Below are 27,054 nucleotides of genomic sequence, written 5' to 3'. Positions count from 1 at the left end.
TGGTTTTAAGTATAGTTGAAACTATAAAGCTCCGTTAGAATAACAATAGAGCAATAACATAGGTAAAGTAGCCACGATCTTACCAAAGATCCAAACACATACTCAAACGATAACACCTGATTTGCAAGATCATTTAACAAGGAGAAATACCAATATGTGTAATAGACATCAATGAAAACTTATCTCAACATAAGCATGATAGAGATGTAGCCTCATATGGTATCAGACATATGATTGATTAACCATAATGCAAATGGGAATTTGTTAAACGATTGCCTTAGAACCAATTATCACTATAGTAAAATTAAATTTAATCATGATTTTGAATTAATAAAATGGAAATCTTTATCTTATATTATATGTACCAAATAGATAAATGTCCTTAAATTGGTTAAACAGTGACAAGGGGATTAGTGTGTGTAAATTGATCCTAAGCACCTTATGTTCACATATGGCAATCTTTCTTAACATGTCCATAAGTCTAATATTACCTTGATTAATGGCATATAAATCTTTTAGATCATTTATCAACAAAGTCCTAAAACATGTTTGTTAAAAAAAGTGAGATAACACAAGAAGTGTTGTAAAAACATCTTTATACAAATATGAGTGTATTCCCACAGGTAAAAGTTGTTACAACACATAACAACCATAGCTCTTTAATCCAACTACCTTGCCATCTTTGACATTGACATTTTGGGAAATATTAGACACCTACCCATCTGGAAATTTAATTGATTTTAAAAATTGACAAAATTGTCTTTTGTCATTTAATGTTATAGTATAACATGCATATGGTTTCAGATACTTATCACCATAAGGTTGCAAGTGTAACTCTTTACATATTTTCGTACCTACCAATTCTAGTCGAGTTTTATCAATGTCTTTTGATTTCCTTTCAATGTTCAACAATGTATATATGATGTTATCATATATATTTTTTTTCAATATGCATAACATCAAGACATCGTTTAATTTTAAGTTTAGACCAATATTCCAACTTAAAGAATATGTTTTTCTTTGTCCAATTGGATTCACAAGAAGTATATTTTATTTTTCTAACTTTCTAAACACATATTTTCAACATTACCTTATTATTGAAACATTGCATATCTTAAGAATATCTTTGGCGAAGGTCTGTTTTTTCTTTTCCCGTTAAATTGTTTGCTTTTACTCCAATGATGATCTATAGACAAGAATTGTCAATGGCCCATGTAGCATATTTTACTTCTTAACAATTATGATGAAATATTTTCATTACAAATTGACCATAACTTATAGCCTTTAGTTCTCTAACCAAGTAAATTTCCTAATACAGGAAAATCATTTATTGTTTACATGACAACAGCATGTAAACAAAACTATTCTCCTCTAAACATATCATAAGCTTGTACACCATTATCACATAACTCTTTTAATTCATCAATTAATGAATGCAAATATACATCAATACCTATTCTAGGTGTTTTAGGTCTTGGAATTAGCAATAACATAATAAAATATCGCTTTTTCATACACTTCCATGGATGTAAATTTTATAGGACACGCATCACTAGCCACATGCTATAAGAATTACTCATGTTTCTAAAAGGATTAAAACCATCAGTTGTAAGACCTAGCCTTACATCACATGGATCATGTAACACCTTTCTTCAAATACATACCCCTATATGGATTCTGATCCAAAGAGATAAACACAACTTACCTTCTTTACTAATGCAATGGATAATTAAAACATGCAATTAAACACTTATATTGAATGTGTGCAAAAACTTGTGGTAAATGAACTGAATAACTTTATTAATAGCATTACTGAAATAACTATGTCTAAAAGTATTAGCAAATGAAAACAATGCATAATCATCTATAAGTCTCAAACTGAAACATAAATACATAAATAACATAAAATCTAGAAAATGGCAATTTTGCCTCTTACCCTCATGGAACTACTCGCTGGATCGTTGGCTCTCATGCATGCCTCGCTTCTTAGATTTACTAATAAAATAATAAAAAATGAATGTATAAATGAATCAACTCAATAAGATGGTGTCCTCTAGGCACCTTGCATAAATATAAAATTAGAAATTTGACATTTCTTTGGTAAAACTCGGTGTGGCCACAATTTTCAAATATTGCTCATATTCCTCTCGAGTCTTGGAATACACTATAATATCATCTATAATGACCATAAAGAAACTATCAAAGTAATCCTAGAACACTACAATCATCAAATCTATTAAGACTGTTGATGCATTAGTTAAACCAAAATGCATTATTACAAACTCATAACGTCTGTACCTCGTTCTGAAAGTAGTCATCGGTATATCTCTCTTAATAACTCAGATTTGATAATATCCTAATCTTATGTAAATCATTGAGAATACTAAAGCTCCCTCAAGTTGGTCAAATAAGTTATTAGTCCTTTATAATAGATACTTATTTTTTACCATTACCCTATTCAACTCCATATAATCTATACACAGTCATGTCGATCCATACTTTATTTTTAGATATAAGATGGGTGCACCTAATTAAGAATGGTTCAGTCTAATAAAGCCACAATCCAATAGCTATTGTAATTATTTCTTTAATTTTTAAAGTTCAACTGGGGCCATTTTGTATGGTGCTTTGGAGATCACAATATTTCTAAAGCCAACTCTACACTAAACTTTGCTTCCCTCTTTGGTGTCAGTCTTAATAAATTATCTTAGAAATCATCTAGAAATTCACATGCTATTGGAGAACTACTTAAACCTCAAAGTGTCTTATTAACCATATTCACAATATGCACTAGATCCGATAAAACCCTTACTCATCATCTTTCTAGCCTTAACATTATTGATCATCATGTTTAACAATTGGGTCTCCCTAAATGTGAACTCATCACTTCCATTCAAACTAAACTAAACTTTTTTCTTTCTGTAGTCAATCTCTATACCAAGAATTATGTCAAAATCGAGCACCTCAAACATAATAAGATTTATAGCCTATTCCTAACCTCTCATAATTACTATCTCATCCAATATCATTTGACTATTTAACACTTTATCATTGCCAAGCATTTCTATACTGATATGATTAACTCGTGCAGACTCTAGTTTTAATTGCTTAATAATCTCTTATGCAATGAAACTATGAGTAACACTAGAATCTATTAATGCATATAAAGGACTAATGAAAAAGTAATTGACTTGTTTTTATAGATGAGTTAGTCTTGGCTTGGGTCTAAGAAATATTGTACACTTTGTCTTGTCCTCCCATAATGGTTTACTATGTTGGTGTTGTGGTTATTATTCCCACTAGACACTTACGTGCAAAGTGACCTGACTACTTACACCTTAAACACAACCTCTAGTCGTTCATAAACTCGTCTTAATGTTTGCACCATATTTTTGGTAGATAGGGTGATCCTCTCTTGTTTGAGCTTGGAAGATGATCATGTAATGCATGTCTTCTCTCTAATGCACTCAAAAGCCAAATTAGGATGGTCAACAAAGTTAACATGGTAGGGTGCCCATTCTTTTGCTTATCTCTTGTCCGTCTTTTTATGTTTGAAGCATTCTAGAATTCTGAAAGTGTAAGACAAGGCGTCTATCTTGGTAAAAGGGATATCGATCCCTTGATTGGCACATTTCAAAAATTTAATCATTAAACATCTAATTCAAAGCTGCCAAAGTTGGAATGTGTAAGAGGACACCCGTCTCCTCAATATAAGACGTCTATTCAGTCATGTTTTTAAGGTCAAAACATTATTTTTGAAAGTCAACAACTACTAAAATAAATCTAATAGATCTTTCAAACCTTCAAGCTATATAAACAAGTTAGATTGAAGTCAAAAGAGTTAGAGAACATATCCAAAAGCATTTAAGCATCATCATTTCAATCTCCAAGCTCTAGAAATCTCAAACTCAAATCTTTAAGAGAAACATTTGTATAAATTAGTAAAATCAGCATATTAGAGGCATAAACTACTTGAAATTCTTCTTTTAATTACAGTTCAGTGAAATCTTATATCACTATTGTAAAAGGGTGCAATCCCATTTCAACTAGTGTAATTTAAAAGTGATTCAAGTGAAAACTTCAAGTTGGTTGCTTGAAAAAGTAAATGTAGGAGGTTTAGGACGAAAAGCTCTAAACCACTTTAAAAAATCTTGAGCATTCTCTTAATCCTTCTCTTTTACTTTATGCTTTGTTTGATTATTTGATTGTTGCTATGGAAAGATTGATTAAATTTTTTTGATAAGTTTGTGATTAATTTGTTTAATAATCCTATTCATTCCCCTTTAGGATTAATTTGCCATTAAGGTCTTTCCAATTGGTATTAGAGCTTGGACTTTAGATTTATAAATTCTACTGAATTTTAGAGTTTAAGATCATTTGATAATAGCAAGTACTTCTACACAGATTTTTAGTGAAGGACAATACACTATTAGACATCCCCTATTTTGTGGAGTAAACTACAATCAATAGAAGATTAGAAAAAAATTGCACAATAGATCAATAGACTATAAGTTATGGAAAATCATTGAACATGATGACTTTGTACCTAGAAATCCCATAACAAATGAGCTTAAAGATGAAATGGATTATAATGATGAAGATGAGAAAATGTTGAGTTTAAAAGTTAAAGCCATAAATATACTATTTTGTGCATTAGACTCAATTGAATTTAATAGAGTTTCTGCTTGTAAAATACCAAAAAAATTTGCACCATCTTTCAAACAACACACGAAGGCACAAGTTAACTTAAAGAGTAAAAAATCAAGCTTCTCTTCCATGAGTACAAATTGTTTGAAATGAAGATGGGGGAAAACATAATGGATATGTATAAAAGATTTTTGAACTTGGTAAATGACTTGAAGGTATTTGGAAAGAGATTTGAAACCGCTGATTTGGTAAAAAAGGTATTAAGATCATTACCAAAGTTTTGGACCATCAAGGTAACAACAATTAAAGAATCCATAGACCTAACTAAGATAGGAATGGATGAGTTCATAGGAAGTCTTTTGACCTATGAGATGAAGAGAAAACCAAAGGAAAATAAAATAAACCCAAAAAGGGACAGTACCTTGAAGACGATTAAAAAAATAAGGAAGATGGAGAATCTCGATGGATGAGAAGGATATAAGTCTCCTTGTTCATAGATTTAGCAAATTCCTTTCAAAATCCAAAGGAAATAAAGGAAAGAGCTTCAATCAATCAAAGGGAAAAGAAATAGAGGAGAAAGAGATCATATGTTATAAATGCAAGAAATCGATCCATATATAGACAAGAATGTCTTATCCTTAAAAATAAGAGAAAAGAGAAGAGAAAGAAGAAATTCAAAAGAAAAGTACTTTTTGTCACTTTGAGTGGAAGCAACGACTCAAGTGACGAAAACAAGTAAGAGGAAAAAAGGTTAGATGAAATATAAGTATTACAAAGGTTTAGGTTATAATAGGGCTAACCCTTTCATTAAAAAAACCTTTTGCATTGCACATGAATTGCAAATATTGTGCTTTTGTTGGTCATACCATTAGGGAATGTCCAGTTAGGAATAGCAAACCTTTTAAGATAAAAAAGTTTGGGTTTTCAAGGGAACTTTCAAGGCTAACCCTGTTAGACCCAAAACCATTTAGGTGCCAAATAAATCTTAAATGTTTTTGTCGTGTAAGTGTGCCTTAAAGTCTAGAGCAAAAAGTCAAGCAAATGGTACTTAGACAGTGGGTGTTCAAGGCACATGGTCAGACACAAAAGTCAAAGATGGTGGAAACAATAACTTCGGAGATAACTCTAAAGGGAAGGTAATCAAAATCGATAGCATAGGTTACTCTTCTCTCTCAATTAATGATGTTTTACTTGTTGAAGGTCTTAAACATAATTTACTTAACATAAGTCAATTATGTGATAATGGTTTCAAAGTTTGTTTTTATTCTTTGTGTTCTAAAATGGTTGACACTTGTACTAATGCCATTGTATTCATAGGTCATAGACATTCAAATGTGTACATTACAAATTTGCATAACATTTCATCTAGAGATTTATGTCTCATGTCAACTAAGGATGAAAACATATGATTATGGCATATGATATTAGGACATGTAAACATTGATGTGATGAAAAAACTTTAAAAAAGAAATTTGGTCAAAGGTTTGCCAAAATTAGCTTTCAAATGGATCAAATTTGTGATGGATATGCTTTGGGAATAGAAACAAGAACTTGTTTTAAAAGCAAAAATTGTATTTTAACTTCTATACATTTGTGTGGACTATCTAAAACTACAAGTCTAGGTGAAAAACATTATTATTTCGTGATAGTTGATGATTTTTCGAGATTTATATGGGTCTTACTTCTTGCACATAAAAGTGATACTTTCAAAATATTTATTTCATTCATTAAAAAATTACAAAACCAAGTAGGTTATGCAATTACATGCATAGAAAGTGATCATGGAAAAGAATTTAAGAATTTGGATTTTGAAACATATTGTGATGAATATGACATTGAGCATAACTTTTTAGCACCTTGGACTCCTCAAAAAGTGGAGTTGTTTAGAGGAGAAATAGAACATCGATAGAAATAGGTAGGATCATGTTATGTAAGCATCATTTGCCAAAATCCTTTTAAGGTGAAGTCATCAATAATGCATGTTACATCATCAATAGAGCCATGATTAGGCTAATCCTTAAGAAAATTTCATATAAGAGTCTAATATTGCATATTTTCATTCATTCGATTTTAAGTGTTTTCTGTTAAATAATGAAAAGGATAACCTAGGAAAATTCAATGCCAAGTCGAATGAAACAATTTTTCTAGGTTATTTATCAACCTCCAAAGTGTATAGAGTCTTTCACAAAATAGAGTCTTCAACAAAAGGACACTTGTTGTTGAAGAATCTATACATGTTATTTCTTTATGGATCTTCTTCCAAGTATGTAAATAGGGATAATGAAGATGAAGTGGTGGAGCTCATGGAGGATTTGTAAATTAAATAAGCTTTTAAGCCTAAGGAAGAAGAAAACCAACTTGAGGTAGTATTATATAAAGATAATCTTATAAAACCCCAAGAACCACAAAGGGAATTTGCATTCCCAAGGGTAAAGGATGAGGTCAAGAAAGGAAAAATCTTTAAAGATCCATCATATGGTATAAGGATAAGGAATTTTCTATATAACACATATGAGTCTATGACATCCTTGTCACAAATGAAGCTAAAAAGAGTAGATGAGGCATTGAAAGATAAAAGTTGGGTGTTGGTCAAATTTAAGAGGAACCGTGTATAAGAACTAATTCTAAGGCCAACGGACTATCCCACCATTGGTACAAAATAGGTATACCAAAAGAAGGTGGATGAGTTTGGTGTTATTCTTTGATGAAACCTATGCACCCACAGCTATATTAGAAGCAATTAGAATGTTGTTTGCATATGCATGTCATTTTGATTTCAAAATACTTTAAATGGATGTCAAAACTGCATTTTTAAATGGTTTTTTTAAAAGAAGGTTTATGCTGAACAACATTCTATTGTCGAAATCATAAATTTCCAAATTATGTTTTTAAACTAAGAAAAGTTTTATATGGTTTAAAACAAGATCCTAGAGCTTGGTGTAAAAGATTGAGTCTTTTCCTAATTAAAATTAGTTTTTTCGAAAGGAAATGTGGATACCACCTTATTTATAAAAATGCAAACAAAAAACATCTTGATTTTTCAAATTTATGTTAATAACATTATCTTTAGTACTACGAATAAGTCTCTTTGTAGACATGTTTCTAAGATAATGCAAGGTGAATTTAAGATAAGTATGATAGGAAAGTTTAACTATTTCCTTGGACTTCAAATCAAACAAACAAAGGAAGGAATTTTGCTTAACCTAGTCAAGTATGTCAAAGATCTTCTTAAAAGGTTCAATATGCAAGATGTCAAGGAGCAGCCTACTCCCATGAGCACATCACTCAAATTGGATGCGGATAAGAGAGGTAAAAGTGTCAAATCCAAAGCATATAGAAGCATGATAGGTACATTATTGTATTTAACTATATCTAAGCCTAATATCATGTTTAGTGTATGCATGTGTGCACGTTTTCAAACGAATCCTATGAAATTACATCTAAATGTCATAAAACAAATCTTGAGATACCTTAAGGGAACCTCAAATATATTAAAATTTAAAAATTTATAGAAGCACCTCCAAACCTTTTTTGAATTCCTAAAACCCCCTAATATTTCATTGACACCCTTAATATTTTCTAAAATTATAGTTTATCTCTTAAACTTAAAAAATAAAAAAAATAAAAGAGAAAAGAAAAGTAAAAGGAATTTTGGGAAAAAGAGAAAATAAAATAAATAAGTAAATTTATGTAAAATAGCCTTCCTACCTTTTCACTTAATGAGAATCATTTAACGAAGTGGATGATAGGTGATAATTTGATTTTTTTTAAAACTTAAAAAATGATAATTTATCATTCCAGCAAACCTTTGGTGGGAGAAGTATTTTGGCTAAAAAAACTCCTATCTAGTTTAGAGAATTAGCCAACGACATTGTATATGAACCAGTAATAGAAAATGATAATTATCAAAAGGCCAAAGAACTATTTTACTTCCAAGTTTAAATTTTATCCTAAAGTCACATCAATAAGATTTGAAAAACCTAAAATCTCACATATCCGTTAAAAATCACAGTTATGGTTAGGGGCAAAATAGTTATTTAATAAAAAATTTAAAAAATCTAAAGTTTTGTTACATTTCCCCCCTTCAGCTTGAAAATCTCATAATTCAACCCCTACTTGAATTTTTGAAAAATCAAAATTTCCCTTCTAGGGTTTGTATCATGGTCGGAGTTACTAGAGATGGTCGTCTCCAATGGTATTAGCTCTTTTTACTAGTTTAACTCTCCCTGTTGATCACTTTTCAACCACCGACGTAGGTTATTTCTTCTAACGAAGATGAAATCGTCTTTGTCGGATTATCTTCTCTGTCTAAGACCTCTGACAGTCGTCTTTGTCTAAGACGAAAATAATTTGATGAAGATGATTTCATCTTCATTAGAGGAAATAGCCTACTCCAGTGGTTGGGAAGTGATCGACAAGGAGAGTTGAGCCAAGAGAGAAAGCCAACACCATCGAAGATGTCTATCTCCGACGACTCCAACCACAATTTGCAAACCCGAAGGGGAAAATTTTGATTTTTTAAACTTCAGGTAGGGAGAAATTGTGAGATTTTCAAGTTAAGGGGGGCCAAAATAATAAAACTTTATTTTTTTTAAAAGACAGTTTTACCCTTAACACTAATTGAGATTTTTAATGGATGGATAAGATTTTGGGTTTTTCAAACCTCACGGGTGTGTCTTTACTAAAGCACTTAAAATTGGGTGGGAAATAGTCATTTGGCCTTACAAAATAGACAAAAATATGAAACACAAAATAGAAAAGAGAATAAGAATATACCAATTCTTTACTTTGACCTAAAGTCCTCAATGCTAGCCTACCAACCCCAGGTTAAAGCAGTAGCACCAAATAGCATTCATTAAGCATTATCCACCTTGATCAAAGAATAACATTCTCAAAAAAAGTACACCTTAACAAATGAAAGTTTTCAACTGACAAATGAAAATAAACCCTAAGGAGATAAGATTAACCCTTATCATTACAAACATTGTTCTTTATATTGTTGTACTTGCATAGTGCCTTACACTTGACCACATTGCCGTAGACATACAACAATGATCCTAACAAAGTTTGGGACCATTAATAGTTTTAGGGCCTTCATTAATTGGAAAGAAATCACACAAACTCATAATACTTATATCTAGTTTAGAGAGTTATCTTATGCATAACTTTCTCAATGACTCTTATTTGTTGATAACCAGACCTCAGATCAATGTTACAAAAAACTATATCTTTTTAAATGGTTAAATAAATTATCAATCCTATACAATAAATAATTATTCCTTATATTCACCTTGTTCAACTCTATATAATTTATACACATCTTGAAGACTCATCTTTCTTTTTTACAAAAAGAATTAATACACCTTAGGGAGAATAACCAAGTCTAGTAAAGCTATTGTCTAATAACTCTTAAAGTTACTTGTTTAATTCTTACAGTTTGGCTAAGGCCATTCAGTGCTAAGATTTTGATATTGGTGTTATGTTCAATGTCAGTTCTATGTTGAATTATATCTATTTCTCAATATCTAATCAGGACAACTTGTCCAAATATATATCAGGAAATTCTTAGACAACTAGCATACTCTTATATCCAAGCTCAAATTCTCAATCTGACTTACTACATGAGCCATGTACCCTGTACATCTATTACTTATAATTTTTTTATTGCCATTACATATCTAATCATCATGCTTAATCAATGTCCTCTCCAAAGGTAAACTTATTAACATCATCAAAATGAACTAGCTTTCTTCTTCCAATAGTTTATCTCAACTTCATACCTCTTTATAAAATCCATCTATAGGATTGTGTTAAAATTAGTCATGTCTAACACAATGAAATGTAGAATTAGTTTTTATACCCTTCGTAATCATATGTTCACTTGATTACACATGTTTTAACATGAAATACCAATAAACAACTCTATCTTGACCATCGGATTACTATTGTGGGAACTAACCCTATCCTCTCAACTATATATAAAATACATTCATGATAACCATAAAGGATACCCAATTGTAGGGTTTTTAGACTTCGTCAAGAAGATAAATCATAATTTTAAGGGGTAAATGGAAACACAAAGAGGTATCTATATTTCACTATCTTTGATAGGCTTTGAACATAATGACCCATAAAAATATTGTATAAACCTTTCTCCTCTTTGTAATGATTTTGGACAAGATCAAACCAATAGTATGAAAAGAAGAAATAAATGTCAACCTTTCTCCTCTTTATCTATTCATTTCATCCTTAAAATTTTTATTTTTGTAAAAATTATGGTACAACATGTTAGAATTTCTATTAAATTATCACAAATTACATACCTAGTTGTATCTTCTTTTGAGTTAATCTAAAGTGCGTTTCAATTGATAAAAAATTAATGGTTTCCAACTGCCTTTCAATTGCCTATTGGCAATTAATTGTAATATGGGTTGGGTCAACCGGTCATAGGTGGACCCAAACCCAACATCTCCAATCATACATGACAGGAGATCTGAACCAAATATTTGAACACATGAATCCCATACAATAATACATTTCATACTTATAAATATGTCATGCAATCTTATGAGCAACCTATTCTTGGAAGTTTATTACTATGCATTTATTAGGAATAACATAGCCACTTCAATCCAAAAAAAAAATATAATAATCTTTGCTAGTCTCGTTGTAGATTTATTTAATAACACTAACATCTCTAATCTCTTAGGGGCCATTTGGTTTATGTATTTAAATATTACCTTGGTAATCTATCTTTTATTCCTTTGTTTGGTTTATCAGTAATAAAATATTACAGTAATATTTTATTACTAATGCTGACGTGACAGATAATATAGGTGGTAATTTGATTACCACTTTCACCTTAGGTATTTAAAGATTATCAAGGTAATCTTGATTTTTTTATAATTATATTATTATTTATTAATTTTTTGAGACAAAAATAAATTTATTTTTAATTAATATGACAAATAATATAAAAATATTTAAAAATAATTATATTCAAAGACATTTAAGTAAAATAATTTACTAGTAATATTTTATTATCTTTAACCAAACATAATATTTATTTATACCTATCAAATTTTATCAAACATAATAATTATTTATACCTAGTAATCTTCTAAGTAATCTATCTTCAATGTAATCTTTCTATTTTGGTAATAAAACATTACCCAAATCAAACGCCCCCTTAAAGTAATTATGTTAGCTCCATATGTGACTATTTTTAAAAAAATTAACAAAATCGATCAATCAATGGATATACATTATAAATAAGTCTTTTTCTTCAACTTAAAATTCTTAATTTAAACTTAGCTACTTTTATAGTCATGTTTTATAGACCGAATCATACATAGCCATAGATAACAAGCTAAGATAGCGACACACTAAAATAAATATTGAATAATAATAGAAAGAATAAAGATACCAACATGAAGTAAGCCTCATAAGGAAGTAAGGATTCATTCACTCACTATCTTTGTTGGTTGATTGTGCACATATGGAATAAAACATATGATATAGTGTATATTCTCCATAGAGTAATGCTAAGGAAACCGATGAGTTGCACTGATCAATCAATGGATATACATTATAAATAAGTCTTTTTCTTCAACTTAAAATTCTTAATTTAAACTTAGCTACTTTTCTAGTCATGTTTTATAAACCGAATCATACATAGCCATAGATAACAAGCTAAGATAGCGACACACTAAAAATAAATATTGAATAATAATAAAAAGAATAAAGATACCAACATGAAGTAAGCCTCATAAGGAAGTAAGGATTCATTCACTCACTATCTTTATTGGTTGATTGTGCACATATGGAATAAAACATATGATATAGTGTATATTCTCCATAGAGTAATGCTAAGGAAACCGATGAGTTGCACTGATTTAATTTTTTTAAAATAAAAAATTGGTTTGATGTGATGTTTCAATGAGATGGTAGATGAAAAAATAATTAATATGTGAATGAAATATTAAATCGGTGCATTTTTTGATGCATTTCATCGATTCCCAAATCATTACTCTTTTCCTTAAATGTCATCTATAAACACTATACAGATATGAGTTAAGTCGTTATTCCCAACACCTAGCTTGAGTTCTTAAATATCTTCAAACTTGCAGGTATTTAGTAAAAACTTATATTTGGTATTCACAAGTTATTTGGACATGGAAAATTCAAAATTGTCATTGTCAAATATATCCATCTATGACCTCATCTTGACTAATTATCAAGGTGATATTTTGACTTTAATAATTCATTTTCTTAAGAAATATATCTCATTTTTGTTCACTCTCCTAGCACCAAAGGTGATCGCTTGTGTGAGTAAACCAATCTATAACTTGTGTGACATTTTAATTATGTTGAACTTCCAAAAAATGATGTATATATAGTGAAACACCAAGAATTCTAGGATGAAAATTCAGAAAAAATAAACTTAAATTCATGATTTTCAATGTTAAGTAACAAGTACAATGTATAAACCCAACCCAAGAGATTTTATATGTGCAAGATATACCTCTCTTGGAATACGTTTGGTTAAAAGATCAATAACCATGTGATGTGTAGAAATATATTTTACACTCACTTCCCTCTTTACAATAATGTCTCTTACAAAATTGTATTGAGTTTTAATATATTTGATTCTACTATGAAATTTAAGATCTTTTGTAAAAATTATTACAGCTTGATTATCACAATGTACAACTATTTGTCCAACCATATTATCTTTTATACCCAAATTTATAAAGAATCTTTTTAACCAAATAGCTTCTTACATAGTTGTTAAACACGCTATAAACTTAGCTTCCATTATGGATAAGTTTATGCATGTACGTTTCTGACTACTCTAAGATATGATGCCTTTTTGGAGTAAAAATACAAAACCAAAAGTGGATTTACGTGAATTTAAATCACCTCTAATCAGTGTCTGAATAGCCTACCAAACACAAATATAATCTTTGATAACACAAACAATAATCTACAGTGCCTTTTAAATATCCCAATATCTTCATAACAGTCTTCCAACGCTATTTTTCAAGATTTGATTGATATTGACTAATCAACCCAACAATAAAGCAAATGTCTAGGCATGTTCACATTATAACATATGAAAGGCTTGCAATTGCATTTGAATAGGGTACTTTGGACATTTCTCTTCTTTTATCTTGAGTCTTGAGACACATTTCTTGACTTAATAATTCACCTTTTGATGCAAGAGTATCATTAGGTTTGCAGTTTCTCATATTAAATCGTTCTAAATCTTTTGAATATGATACTCTTGTAACAAAGATAAAAAAAATTTCAAACGATCCCTCTTTCTTTTAATTCCTAATGTGTAATTTGTCTCACTCATATCCTTCATGTCAAAATGCATGGATAACCAACCTTTAATGATCATCATATACTTCAAATTGTTTTTAGCTATTAAGATATCATCTACATACAAAAATAAAATTACGACTTGTCATCAAACATTTTCGCATGAACAAAGTGGTCTTGATCAATCATTTTAAAATCATAAGACATTACAATCTTATGAAATTTTAAATACTACTATTTGAATGATTGTTTTAGGTTATATATTGATCTTTGAAGCTTGTACACTTTGTACTCTTGACCTTTAACAATGAAACCTACAAGTTGTTCCATGTAGATTTTTTCGTCAAACTCTTAATTAAGGAAAATTGTCTTGAACTTTATCTGATGCAAGTATAATTCTAAATGTGTTATAATAGCTAGAATCAAACAATCTAATATAAACCTTACAGCTAGCAAAAATGTTCTTTCATAATGTATACCTTTTTGTTGGATATAACCTTTCACCACAAGGCAAGCTTTATATCTATCTACTAAGCCATTCATTTTACATTTGATTTTGAGAACTCACTTGTTTTGAAGGGAAAAGGACTATTTCCCACCCATTTTTTAGGTCTACCTCAAATTGATACCCACGGCAGATCAAAAACCACTTTTCTCACCCACGACCAAACTATCGTCCATTTTCTTAGTTAAAGATAGGGGCAAAAGAGTCATTTTACTATTTAAAACCTCAAAACTTTAAAATTTCACCATTTCCCCCTTTGGGTTTTAAAAACTAACAACTTAACCCATCCTCAAAGTTTAAAAAGTTTAATTTCACCCCTAGGGTTTGCTTCCTTCTCTGGCCATCATCGACGGTCGACGCATTCCACTGATCTCGCATATCTGACTATAAAGGACGATGAAGGATAACCCTTCGTCACCCAAATCTAGACTACGAAGCGTCATCTAGATCTAGAAGAATAAACGAAAGATGACGCTTCATCGACCTTCGTCATCGAGTCTGGACAATGCAACGAGAGACGAAGTATCATCCTTCATTATATGGGTGGATCTCTTCATTGCACAGTGGTGCGACGAAGAGATCTCTGTCTCTTTGTTACATGGTACGATGAAGAGATCTTCGTCTCTTCATCGCACCGTGCGACGGGGAGATGAAAATCTCTTCGTCGCACCACCGCCATCGCACCAAGAGAAGGAGGAGGTCGGTGACAATGTCGAAAGATGAAGTTGAAGAATGGGGGTGAAACTGTTATTTTTGAAAGTTATAGGGGCTGACTGCATTTTGAAAAATATAGAAACCCTTGGTTTGGGGGTGAAAATGTTACTTTTCAAAGTTTAAAAACTTTAGGTAAAGGTGAAATGTTGGTTTCTAAAACCTATGGGGGGTGAAAATAATAAACTTTATAACTTTTTAATAGATACAGTAAAAAGACTATTTTACCCCTCCATTTAACAGAAAAAATGGACGGTAGTTTGGTCATGGGTGGGAAAAATGGTTTTTGATCTATCGTAGGTATCAGTTTAAGATAGGCCTAAAAAATGGGTGGAAAATAGTCATTTTCCCTATTTTGAATGGGTTTTTGACCTAGTGATAAGTCAAAACTCCAGACTTGGCATGTTTTCATGGATTTCATCTCTTTTTCCAATTTTTCTTGCCATTTTTCCTTATCAAGGGATGAGAGAGCTTTTTTTATGGTTTTAAGTTTTTCATCATCTTGAGGAGTGATAATGAAAACCTCATTTTCAATTTCAAACCATTGTTTTAAGTATTTTCTGACAACCACTCTTACATAATTGAAGGTGATCACTCTAACTATTTAACATAGGTTAGAGCTTTATCTCATTGCTTCTATTATCTAGAACAGACAAATGTATTACCTTTTAGGGCTCAAATATTGTTTTTTGAGATGTGTACCAATTCCTCATTCTTCTTCCATCTTATATAAATAAAGACCTTTATTAAGAAAAATATCTTTTATGAATGTAACATCTCTTAATTCAATTTCAGTTAATCTTCCTTCAAAATCCTCTCCAATGAACACACCATTTAGAGTGTTTAAAGTATCTTATAAAAATATATTTCTTTCCTTATAATCCTAGTTTTCCAAACTTATAAGAAAAGTCATAGATAAATGCAGCTAACCCCCAAAGTGATAATTGATTTAAATTAAGATTTTTACCTGTCTATAACTCAGAAAGAGTGAAAGTAACTAATTTAGAAGGCACTCGGTTAAGTATATAGACAATAATTTAATAGTGCATTGCCCCAAAATTGTATTGAAAGATTTGCCTATATCATTATCAATCTAACCATTTCTAATAAAGTTTTCTTTCTCCTTTTCACTACACCATTTTGTTGCAAAGTTCTTGAAATTGCTAGTTGCCTTACTATTCATTTTTTATTACATAGTTCCTTGAACTCTTTAGAAAAATATTTACGATCTCAGTCAGTTCTTAAAGTTTTTATTTTTTTGTCTAATTGATTTTTAGCCTCATTTATATAATGTATAAAGTAATTTACTACTTTTGAATTATGAGAGATCAAGTAAACATGATTGAATCAAGTATACTTACCTATAAAAGTAATGAAATATAAGGCTATATGTATTTCTTTAACATTCGTAAGACCACAGATGTCCAAATGCATAAATTGCAAAGAAAGTTCAGCTTTTATAACTTTGTTAAATGGTTTTCTAGTAGTTTTTTAGATAAACAATGCTCACATGTAGGCAATTCAAGTTTTATGATAGGTATTAATAAACCTTTTATAACACTCACATGTAAACCCAAGGGCATTTCGATCTTTTTTCTAGTTTTAAATTCAATGGTGTTCTTGAAACTTGCTAGTACACGCCCAATAGGTTGTTTGACATGTATGCAAGACACCATAGTAGTTTTTACCAAGGTATCAGATATGTCAATTCCAACTTAGATCTTGTAGTGTTCATAGATTATCCATATCAGGTCACCGAGGTGTCATAGTATGACAATAATTAGCTTGCAAATGAAACATGAATTTTATTGTCAGATAATTTGCTAGTCATAGGTGTCGAAAGGTCTCTACTTACTGAGTTTTGGTAATACATTTCTTTTTTGTATGTTTTGCAAATAGAGGCAAGTAACGGGGTAGACGAGGCAAGGGTAGTTATTATTCAGTTTGTCAGACACATAGTTTTCTTTACTATTATTATTATTATTTTATTTTATCATTATTGTCAGTATTTCTAAACATTTTGGGTATTTTTGAATATTGATTAATAAAGTGTTTTTATTGCATAACCTCTTTGCACATTCTATAATTATAATCACGTATTGAAGTTTTCAAATAGTCTAGCTATGCACATCTTTTTTGTTATATTTTCATCAAAGGTATGTATGAGCCAATCTATTCATGCATTCTTGGCCAATGTGCCCTAATCTATCATGTCCTACATTTACATCTACATTCATACTTTTAGGATTAACAAATAAAGAAAAACTAATATTATTAACATCATCATAATAAAAAGTGTCTAACACCATAAAACCATTCAATAAAAAACCAAATAGATAGAGTACCATTATAATTTTAATATAGTTTCTAAAGAAATTTAAGTTATATCTTAGTTTAAGAAGAATAAGCACCGATACCACATTTCATTTAATATCTAGAGCATATAGAACTTCATGTAAGTATAAACTTCGACCACCTATCAAAACTAATTTTTATGTGTTTATCCCTTTTACTTTAACATTCATATTATTACCTATATAATTCCATTTCATTTCCTTCAGAATTTAATGAAATTTCACAAAAGCTATTCTATTATGAGCTATATGGTCAGTGGTTCCTAAATCTATAGTTTACACAAGATAAGATTCAGTTAATAAGAAGATATTGGAAACATAAGTTCCATAACTTGAGGTAGAATGAGATAACCTTTTTGGATTCATGGGCAAAATGACCCTTGCCATAATTTAATAGGTCATCTTAGTTTTGCCCTTCTTTCCAGCATGTTTATCTCTCTTTCATTTGAATTGTTTGTTCTTGTAATTTAGGTCTTGTATAATTTCTTTCTCCTTCTTGAACTTATGTCACTTAAGTTTGAAGCCAAAAACCTCTTAGAACTAAACTCTAAAACATATGCATTAGCCCCTGGTTTAATTGCCTTAAAGCGATCATCCTCTGACTTAATATGGTGAGCAATATTTAAAAAAGTTTTTGTATTCTCATTGTAGGTCATATTCACCTTCATATGTTCCCAATTATCGGGTAGAGATTGTATTACTACTTGAACCTATTGTTCATCTTTCAGGTTGTGTCTAGTTAACTTCAGCTTTATTATCATATCTAGTATGTCTCTCAGATTTTGTTTCATTGATTTGTTAAGGACCTTTTTTATATGTCAAATTTGATGGTTAATTGTGTCAATTTGGAGACAGTAGTTCCTCCAAACTTTTCTCTCAAGTTATCACATGGTGTATGCAATTGGGTATTGTTAGTATTCATATACCATGTCATCATTCATAGAGCTGACTAAGATACCACATGTTATGGAATATTTCTTCTTCCATGTGTGATATGCATCCATATTACAGTTATGTTGAGCATTGTTTAGGTTATACCTTTCAACTAACCGTAACTCTTCCATAACCTAATTTACAGCCTCTAAGGCCTCTTGCTCATCTAAGACATAATGCATCTTTAAATGTCATATGTTATAGTTATCCTTATTTAGTTTTTCACCTTTGTTTAAATCAACTATGATGTTTTTGGATGCAATAGTTAATCAGACTACAGAGATATATCAAACATAACATCAATTAATGCAATTATATACACATTAATTGTCATAATCATGCCTTAAAATTTCCAAAAATTACACATAAGACATAAAATTGAAAGTTCACTATCTTCTCAATCATCTTCTATGATTCAAATTTTTGATATTTCAAAATTTAATCCAATTGTGTCAATATTAATTCTGGATGACAATTTCATTAAATTTTACTAATCTCAGAATTATCATATATAACATTTATAATATATAATCATATATTAAAAAAAAATTTTACTCTTCATTCTATAAGTAGGACCATTTTCTATACAATTCTTATTTTGAGACTTGTAATTATGAAAACATGACATTTTATATGTCAACTGCTCTTCATGTCTATGGTTTGTTCAAACATGCAATATTAAGAAAGACCTTTTCATCAGCTCGTATAATTCTTCGAGTCACTTTATCCATGATAAAGTTTCTTGCATTTCGTTGATTTGGAAAAAAACAATAAAGCAATAGATTTTCTCATATTCATTACAATGTATTGCTCTTCAACAAGTTGTAATTCATCCACATAATCTCAAAAAATATTTACAATCTTACCCTTAACAAGAACATGTATCATGGGAGTCTAATGGTTAGGAATTGACATAAGTAGACCATATGTCATCTCTTTTTCAGTTGAAAATATGGGACTTACTTTTAAGTCCAAATATCTATGATATATAGCCTTAAAATGCACCATTAGACTATCAGATGGTCTTATCTTATACTTCCGGTAATAGTCTTTAGTCAACATGTTTGTCTTAGAAAAAATAATAATAAATCACATACTTATAACAACATAAGTATAACAAGGCAATATGTTATCTAGCATTGCATACTTTATTTTAAAAAAAACATATCTGGAAACATTTTTATGTGTTTACATGAGCCATAATTAGGTCTCACACGTTTTTATATGTCATAAGACCCATTGGATTCTTGTCCACATGTCGATCTGAGCATTAACACATTGTCACACATTGGAACAGTGTTCAACATGTTGTCACATGTTAGACCAGTGTTCCACCTGCCATCACACGTCGAGATAGCACCTAACACACCGTCATGAGCCGACAATGCGCATCCACACAATGGCTACATCATCCACATGCCACCACGTGTCAATAGGTATGGATCAGGTCTTAACTTCGATACTAACTGACCTATTTACCAGGTTGGATCAGATCACTGATCGTCAACTAATCAACCAACCCGGTAGACATTGACTACTTTGAGTCACCCAGTTGAGAAGATAGGTCGACTTGTTAACTCTCAATTATGGACTTCCCATTGACCAAATGGTCAAACAATCAGGTTTTCTCAACTTGATTACAACCTACAATTAGCCAAAGAACCCTAATCTGGCCAACATTCAATTCATTGATTTTGACCATTAATCAGACTAGAGACCATAGGATCCTCGTCATTCCACTTTTCGATATCAACGTCGTCAAAAATTAATGAAAATAGGACAAAACCATAACGGTTTTAGTCTTGGTTTATTGTTGATTCCGACCAAAATTTTGCCCCGATTCTACTTCTACATCATGCAACACAAGGCTAGGTAACATCATAACTTGTTTCTAAGTTCCAATTTCAAGTAATTTTGCTCAAATCAATTCGAACCAAATATTCGAATTTCAACAATTTAAATGCAAATTCTTACATCATGTTTGTAATTTAATTTACAAAACTATAGGCATAATTAATACCTCACTTAAACTCTAATACCAATGTTAAAATTTCTATCAAATTCTATAAATTAAAATCACAAATTACATATTCGGATTGTATCTTCTTTCGAGCTAATCCAAAGCGTGTTTGAACTGATTCAAAATTAATAGTTTCACAACACAATTTGTCTTGTACTTTGTTAATATGGATTTTGTGAAGTTTTTAGTGTATTTGGAAGGCTCTGTAATTCCTCTGCAATTTTGCGTTCTTGGGCGGAAAGAAAACTTGCATAAAAAAAAAAATTCTACGACAAGTTTTGGGACATTTTATATGTGCCGAACTGCTTCCAACTGACCATAACTATCCCTCAACTGTCTTCAACTGCATACGGGCAGTTAATTGTAATAGGATCAGACCGATCCGTTATGGTTAGACTTAAGCCCAACACAATAAAATGCTAATTTGCAAATAGAGAAAAGTGTGTGAAACAGAGAATAAAAAAAGAAGAAGAAAAAGCCAATTCTTTACTTTGACCCAAATGTCCCCAAGGTCATAGCAGTGGCACCAATGAACAGTCATTAAACATTATCCACCTTGACAAAAGAATAACATTCTCAGAAAAAGTACGTCATAACAAATGGAAATTTTCAACTTACAAATTCTAAACTAAATAAACCCTAAGGAGATAAGATTAAACCCTTGTCATTACATACACTGTTATTTATAGTGTCGTACCTGCATAGTACCTTGCACTTGACCACGTTGTCATAGACATAAAACCCAGGTGCAACCATGATCCGAACAAAGTTTGGAACCAATTTGAACGCCCTATCTCCACCCATATCCTCCATGTAAACAGAATCGAACCTCACCCCTTTATTCACCCTAAATATCGGCAGCCCCGGGTGAACTGAATTAGCCAAGAGGTGCACTAACCAGATATTTTTCGATGCATTGAAGAAAGCCTGCAATAATGACTCAGGCCAAGCTCTATTCCAACCCAACATGGACATAATCTCACTCATTTTCCGGTCACAAAACCTGCTGAAGTTCTCACTGAAATGCCTTGTCCCCTTACTCAAAACCTCCTCCCATGTCAAATCTTTTAGAACATGAAACGACGCAAAATTAGCTTCACACCGATCTATTGGGTTCAGGATTTGATTTGTAACATTTTTTTGAAACCCAATTGATTCAAAATCTTCAAAAAAAGCTTTGTTCATCAAACCTTCAAGATGAAAAAGAAGAATCTTTGGGTTCTTAGAGAAGGAAATCTTCACATCATAAGGTTGAAGAAGCAGTGATATTCTCTCGTACGTTTTTGGTCCCATGTGCCTAAGCAGCATAGTAAGAGATCTACTAAAAAGCCGAACTGTGGATCGAGCTTCAGATACATAAATCAAGAATTGCTCCATTAATTTACCATTTCCAACCATGAAATCTAGATTCTTAATTTGACGGATAGTATTGTTCCAACTCTTTTCAGATTTATAGGGCGAATTGCTGCCACATTCTTCCAGTCCAGACTTCAAATTGTGGCAATAAACTTCAAGCTTGTTTAGCTTCTTCTCTAGCTCAGCCATCGAGTACTTGAGCCTGGAAGCTTCTGACAAGGCTTCATCTCTCTTTCTTGTAGCTTGAACGAGCTTATTTGAAAGCTCTGCCACAGCGATTTTCCATTCCTCCTCGCTGGCAGTAGACATGTTCTTTGATCTCGGACTCTTTCTTGCTAAAGATTGAAAAATTGACTTAAAGATAGCATTTGGGCTAGCAATAAACAATGACCGTTTGTTAACGGTACTAACATGGGTGTTGCCATGATCAAAAGGAACCACAGAAATCTTCTGATCACGAGAGTGTGGCTTGCACTTGTTGCAAGAAACAGAAGAACCATCTTCTTCTTCGCACGACTCGTGCCGTTTCTTGGTGTTGGGTTTGTCGATTTTGTCACTAGGATGATGAAGAGGTGTTGGGTTGTGCTTATACGTCACTCCTTTGCTGTGCTTTGAAAGTTGCTGTTCTCTTTCACATTCTTGAATCTGCAGTCAAGAAACAAATCAACAAGCATGAAAGTAGGAATAAAGTTAAAGACTATTATATAAATTGTATGGATGATGTTAGTTTCTTGAGAGGTAAAGAAAGTACTTACTGGGGTGAAATGTGGGGAGTGGTGAGGGAGAGGGGCAGGAAGATGTTTGGAGGAAGAAGAAGGAGAAGATGAGGAGGAAGGTGCCATGCTTGTCTTGTAATTAATTTTACAAATAAATAAGACGTATGATTTATACGTAGGGTAGTTTGCCCATCCTGCGCAAGTGTGCAGCGTTGGATCATTTTCAAAGGTTTTGAATTCGTCGCCTTGTAATCATGGTTCAGACTCAGAGTAACATTGGTAAAAGTATTAAAGTAATACCACGCGCAGCTGTAAGGACTACGTAGTCTATGTCAAATTTAATTCTGATCAATAGTAACCATACATAGCATATGGAATACTAAATTAAAAGATTAATCTAAATATATAATCAAAATAAAAAATATAAAAAAAATTGTATGAACCATGTTTTTGAATCTGTTGAGTTTTTGAAAATCACCTGAAATTTGTAAGTACAGCATGACTGGTTTTCCATTTATGAACCTTCTCTTATGAAGGCCTTGGATGGGATAAGTGGTAGCTTTAGGGTTTCAAAAATGGGTCCTAACAAATTTTTAGGAGATTATTAGATCCTTCCATCAAAGGGCAATAACCCCAAAGCTCATGTTGAAACGTCTACCCAAATCATGATATGTGAAGTGTTTTAGGTTTTTCTTAATAAATCATAATATAGTGTGTTGGGTTATACTTAATTATCACTCTTAAGCCAATTCATAATCTATCATTAGAATATTTAATTACCTAATTTTATTAACCAAAATTTTAATTAATGTTATCTCATTTAAAAAAAGAGTTCTAGCATTCTTCCACTTAAGCAATATTAATTAATTTTATTTTTCAAGAAAGGAAAAAATTCTTACTCCACGTAACCAACATTTTAACTTTAAAGTAATTTCTATTTTATGAAAACAAAATAGTCTGCAGATTTATAAGACTTAATTATCAATTTAGTTAATATGATTACTAATAATGAATCAAAATATTACTAATGTCTTATATCTATACAAGATCATCTATAACCACAATTACTAGTAACCAAACTACTATATTTCTATTAGTTTTATTTATGATTTCCCCTTAATGTTGATGTTTTAATACAAAACATGATAAATTTATTTGTTTCTAATGAATTTTATAAGTTTCAACCTTAGTCGAGACATAAGAAACATTCACATAGAGATGTCATGCTGAAGAGAAACTTAAGCTTTCAGACATATGTTGTACTTAGACCATATACATATATATATATATACACACAAAGAGAGAGAGAGAGAAAATATATCCATATAACAAGTTTGGCGAAACTCATGATAATGATAAGTCAAACAGAGACTATTTTAAGACTCCTATTAACCTAGGATATCAAAAGATTATAATGAACTTATATTCATTATATGACTTTTAAAAATCATATGTCTAAGTAATTTAGTTAAGGGATCAACTAATATAGCATTAGTACTAATATACTTTACAATAATGTCTCATTTCTTTACGAGGTCCTTGATTTTAAAATATTTTATCTTTATATATTTTAATTTACTATTGACTTTATTGTTCTTGCAAAAGAATACAATTGTGTTATTGTCACAATAGATCATAAGTGGTCTAGTAATGGATCCAACCACTCAAAGCTCAGTGATGTAATTATTCAATCACATATCCTAGCAATCGCCCTACAATAAGCAATAAACTTTGCATACATGGTCGAAGATGCTACCAATGTCTGTTTGACACTTTTATATGTTATGACTTTACCTACAAGCACAATAATATACTTTGAAGTAATTTTTAGTCATCAAGACATTTGTTGAAGTCTAAATAAGAATATCCCACCACTCAAAGGTTTCCATTCTTTTGTATACAAGCTTGAAATTCATAGTCTTCTGTAAATATCTCATAATTTTCTTAGTCACTTCCTAATGATCAGAATCTAGATTAGCAAGATATTGACCAAGAACATTCACAACAAAAGCTATATTAGGCCTCATACACACTTGCATACATATCAAACTTCAACAAGGAACACATTGCATAGATACCCTTTCAACATTACTTTAAGGACATTACTTGTTACTGAATCTATTTCCTTTTACAATAGGTACATTGCCAAACTTATAATTTTCATGTTGAATCTCTTGAGAACACACTTAATAAACACTTTCTATGACAAGCTAAGCAACTCATGTGCTATATTTTAATGGATTTCAATACCAATAACAACTTCCCTGAGATCTTTCCAAATAAAAATGAGTTACCAAAGCCATTATAATTTTGAATAACTCCTTGGAGGATGCATGAGAGAATATTTCATTAAAGTAAATCCTTTCTTTTTAAATTAACCATTTTGCAACCAATCTTGCTTTGAATATGTCCATCCTTCTATTAGAGTCTCTATTAGTCTAAAAGACCCATTTACAACTAATGGGCTTGTAACCTTCAGGTAACTCTACAAGATCCCACACTTTATTTTCCTTTATTAATTGCATCTCTTCTTCAATAGCTTTCATCCATATATCTAATCTTGGACTCTGAATAGCTTTATGGAACAAAGCCATATTAGTTATATCCTTAATATCATAGTCATTTTTAACCAAATAAACATAAATATATGAAATAGAAGCCCTTCTTTGTCTTTTTAAATCTCGAAAAGGGTATTTTAACAATAAGATCTTATGGTGTAGAAAGTTCTTATACTTCTATTATGTCTCTTCATACAGAATCATTTATCTCAATAGAAGACGACAAAGAAATGGCGATAACCTTTTCATGAACATCAACATATGGATAAACATCAATAAGAATTTTAAGAATTTTAAGAATTATTGAAGTATCATGAACATCAAACTCAAGGAACTAATTAGCTGTTTGGAATTCTAGTATTCTTGTACCACGTGATGAATAGTAAAACTTATATCCTTTAGAGTGAGATGGGCACCCTTATAAAGAAACATCTGATGGGTTACAGGTCAAGTTTTTTTCTCACTAGAATTATAGATCTTAAAAGGGCCTATACATTAACCTATGTCAAGTTTTTTCTCACTAGTAAAACTTATATCCTTTAGAGTAAGATAGGTAACCTATAAAGTAATATAGTCAAGTTTTTTCTCACTAGGATTATAGATCTTAACCTCAACAAGGCAACTCTAAATTTGAAAATGATTGAATCTAGGCTTCATACAAATCCACAACTTAAATGGTATCTTATAGACAAACTTACCAAAGACCTTATTCATAATGTAAAAAATGGTTTCAATTTACTCACCTCAAAGATATTTTGGAAAATTTGTGTTATGCTCTTCATCATATCTATAAATGTGTGATTACATCTTTCTACCATACCATTCTATTCAGGACTCTTATGCATGGTATATTAGGTAATAATCCCACACTTTTGTAAGTACTTAATAAACAGGCCCATACATTAAATGTCTCTTATAGTACTTACCTTCACGATTAGATCATACTACCTTAGCAACTTTTCCCAATTTTTTTTCTACTTTAGTTCTAAAGACCTTAAACTTCTCAAGGCATCATATTTTCCTTTAATTAAATAAAAGAAACTATAATGGGAAAAGTCATCAATGAAAGTAAAGAAATATTGGCAACCACAAATGGTAGTAAAGTAAGGGCCACTTATGTTAGTGTGAATCACTTCTAACAAATCTAAACTATGAGTCACCCCTTTTTTTTAGTTTTGGTTAATTTGTCTCTAATATAATCAACACAAGATTTTAAATCCTCAAAATCTTGAGAAAGGAGAATATTATCCTTTGTTAATCTTTCAATCTTATCCCTAGATATATGACCTAGTCTGTTATGTCATAACATAAATGATATTTCATTGATTAGAGGTTTTTTCCCTTAATATTTTCAACAAACATAGAAGTATAAGTATCAATAGGAGCCAAACACACTATCTATAACACATTCACCAATAACTTTATAATTTAATGATAATTCAACTAACAGTTTTTCAAACTCAAAGCAAAATCCACATTTATTCAAAGTTGAAACATAAATTAAATTCCTTTTGAAAGAAGGCACTTAAAATGTATTATCTAAAACAAGCTCAAACCATTTTTCAACCTAAGGCTATCAACTCTAATGAACACTACTTCAACTTTTGCATTGTTTCTAACTTTAAGCTTATTCTTAGCCTAACTTGGTCTTCATTTGCTTGTGAACCCCTATAAAGTAAAAGTAACATGCAAAGTTGCACCACTACCAAGCCTCTAAGAATTTAATAACACATAATATAATTAGATTCAAAACAAACAAGGCTTAATGGGTTATCGTTCTTATCTAATGAAAACTTATGTTTCAAACAATTCTTTTTCATATGACCTTTCTTCTTACAAAAGAATCACTTCCCGTAATATTTTCCTTCTACTTCATTTATGGTTCTCCCTCTATTGATATTTTTCTAACCTTGACCATATCTTTTGT

General features: G+C 30.9%; 1 protein-coding gene across 1 annotated transcript; it reads right to left on the bottom strand.

Moving 5' to 3' along the window:
- Window positions 1-20,959: 20,959 nt before the first annotated feature.
- On the bottom strand, window positions 20,960-22,695 carry LOC123204200 (IRK-interacting protein). The gene is made up of 2 exons (XM_044620794.1): window positions 22,609-22,695; window positions 20,960-22,498 (listed from the first exon to the last, which is right to left on the bottom strand). The coding sequence occupies exons 1-2, from the start codon at window positions 22,693-22,695 to the stop codon at window positions 21,137-21,139; spliced, it is 1,449 nt and encodes a 482-aa protein (XP_044476729.1). The 3' UTR covers window positions 20,960-21,136.
- Between the last annotated feature and the right edge of the window lie 4,359 nt (window positions 22,696-27,054).

Source organism: Mangifera indica, chromosome 20, assembly GCF_011075055.1.
Source record: "Mangifera indica cultivar Alphonso chromosome 20, CATAS_Mindica_2.1, whole genome shotgun sequence".
In the NCBI taxonomy this organism is placed as follows: domain Eukaryota; kingdom Viridiplantae; phylum Streptophyta; class Magnoliopsida; order Sapindales; family Anacardiaceae; genus Mangifera; species Mangifera indica.
The sequence above is the reverse complement of the archived record's forward strand: the minus strand, read 5'-3'. Positions and strand labels throughout refer to the sequence as shown.

What these genes read in the sequence shown, in the direction of transcription:
- LOC123204200 (XM_044620794.1), bottom strand. Translation starts at nt 22,695, where the DNA reads ATGGCACCTTCCTCCTCATCTTCTCCTTCTTCTTCCTCCAAACATCTT. An exon ending in ACTCCCCACATTTCACCCCA is followed by an intron (nt 22,499 to 22,608) that starts GTAAGTACTTTC and finishes TCTTGACTGCAG; the next exon opens with ATTCAAGAATGTGAAAGAGA.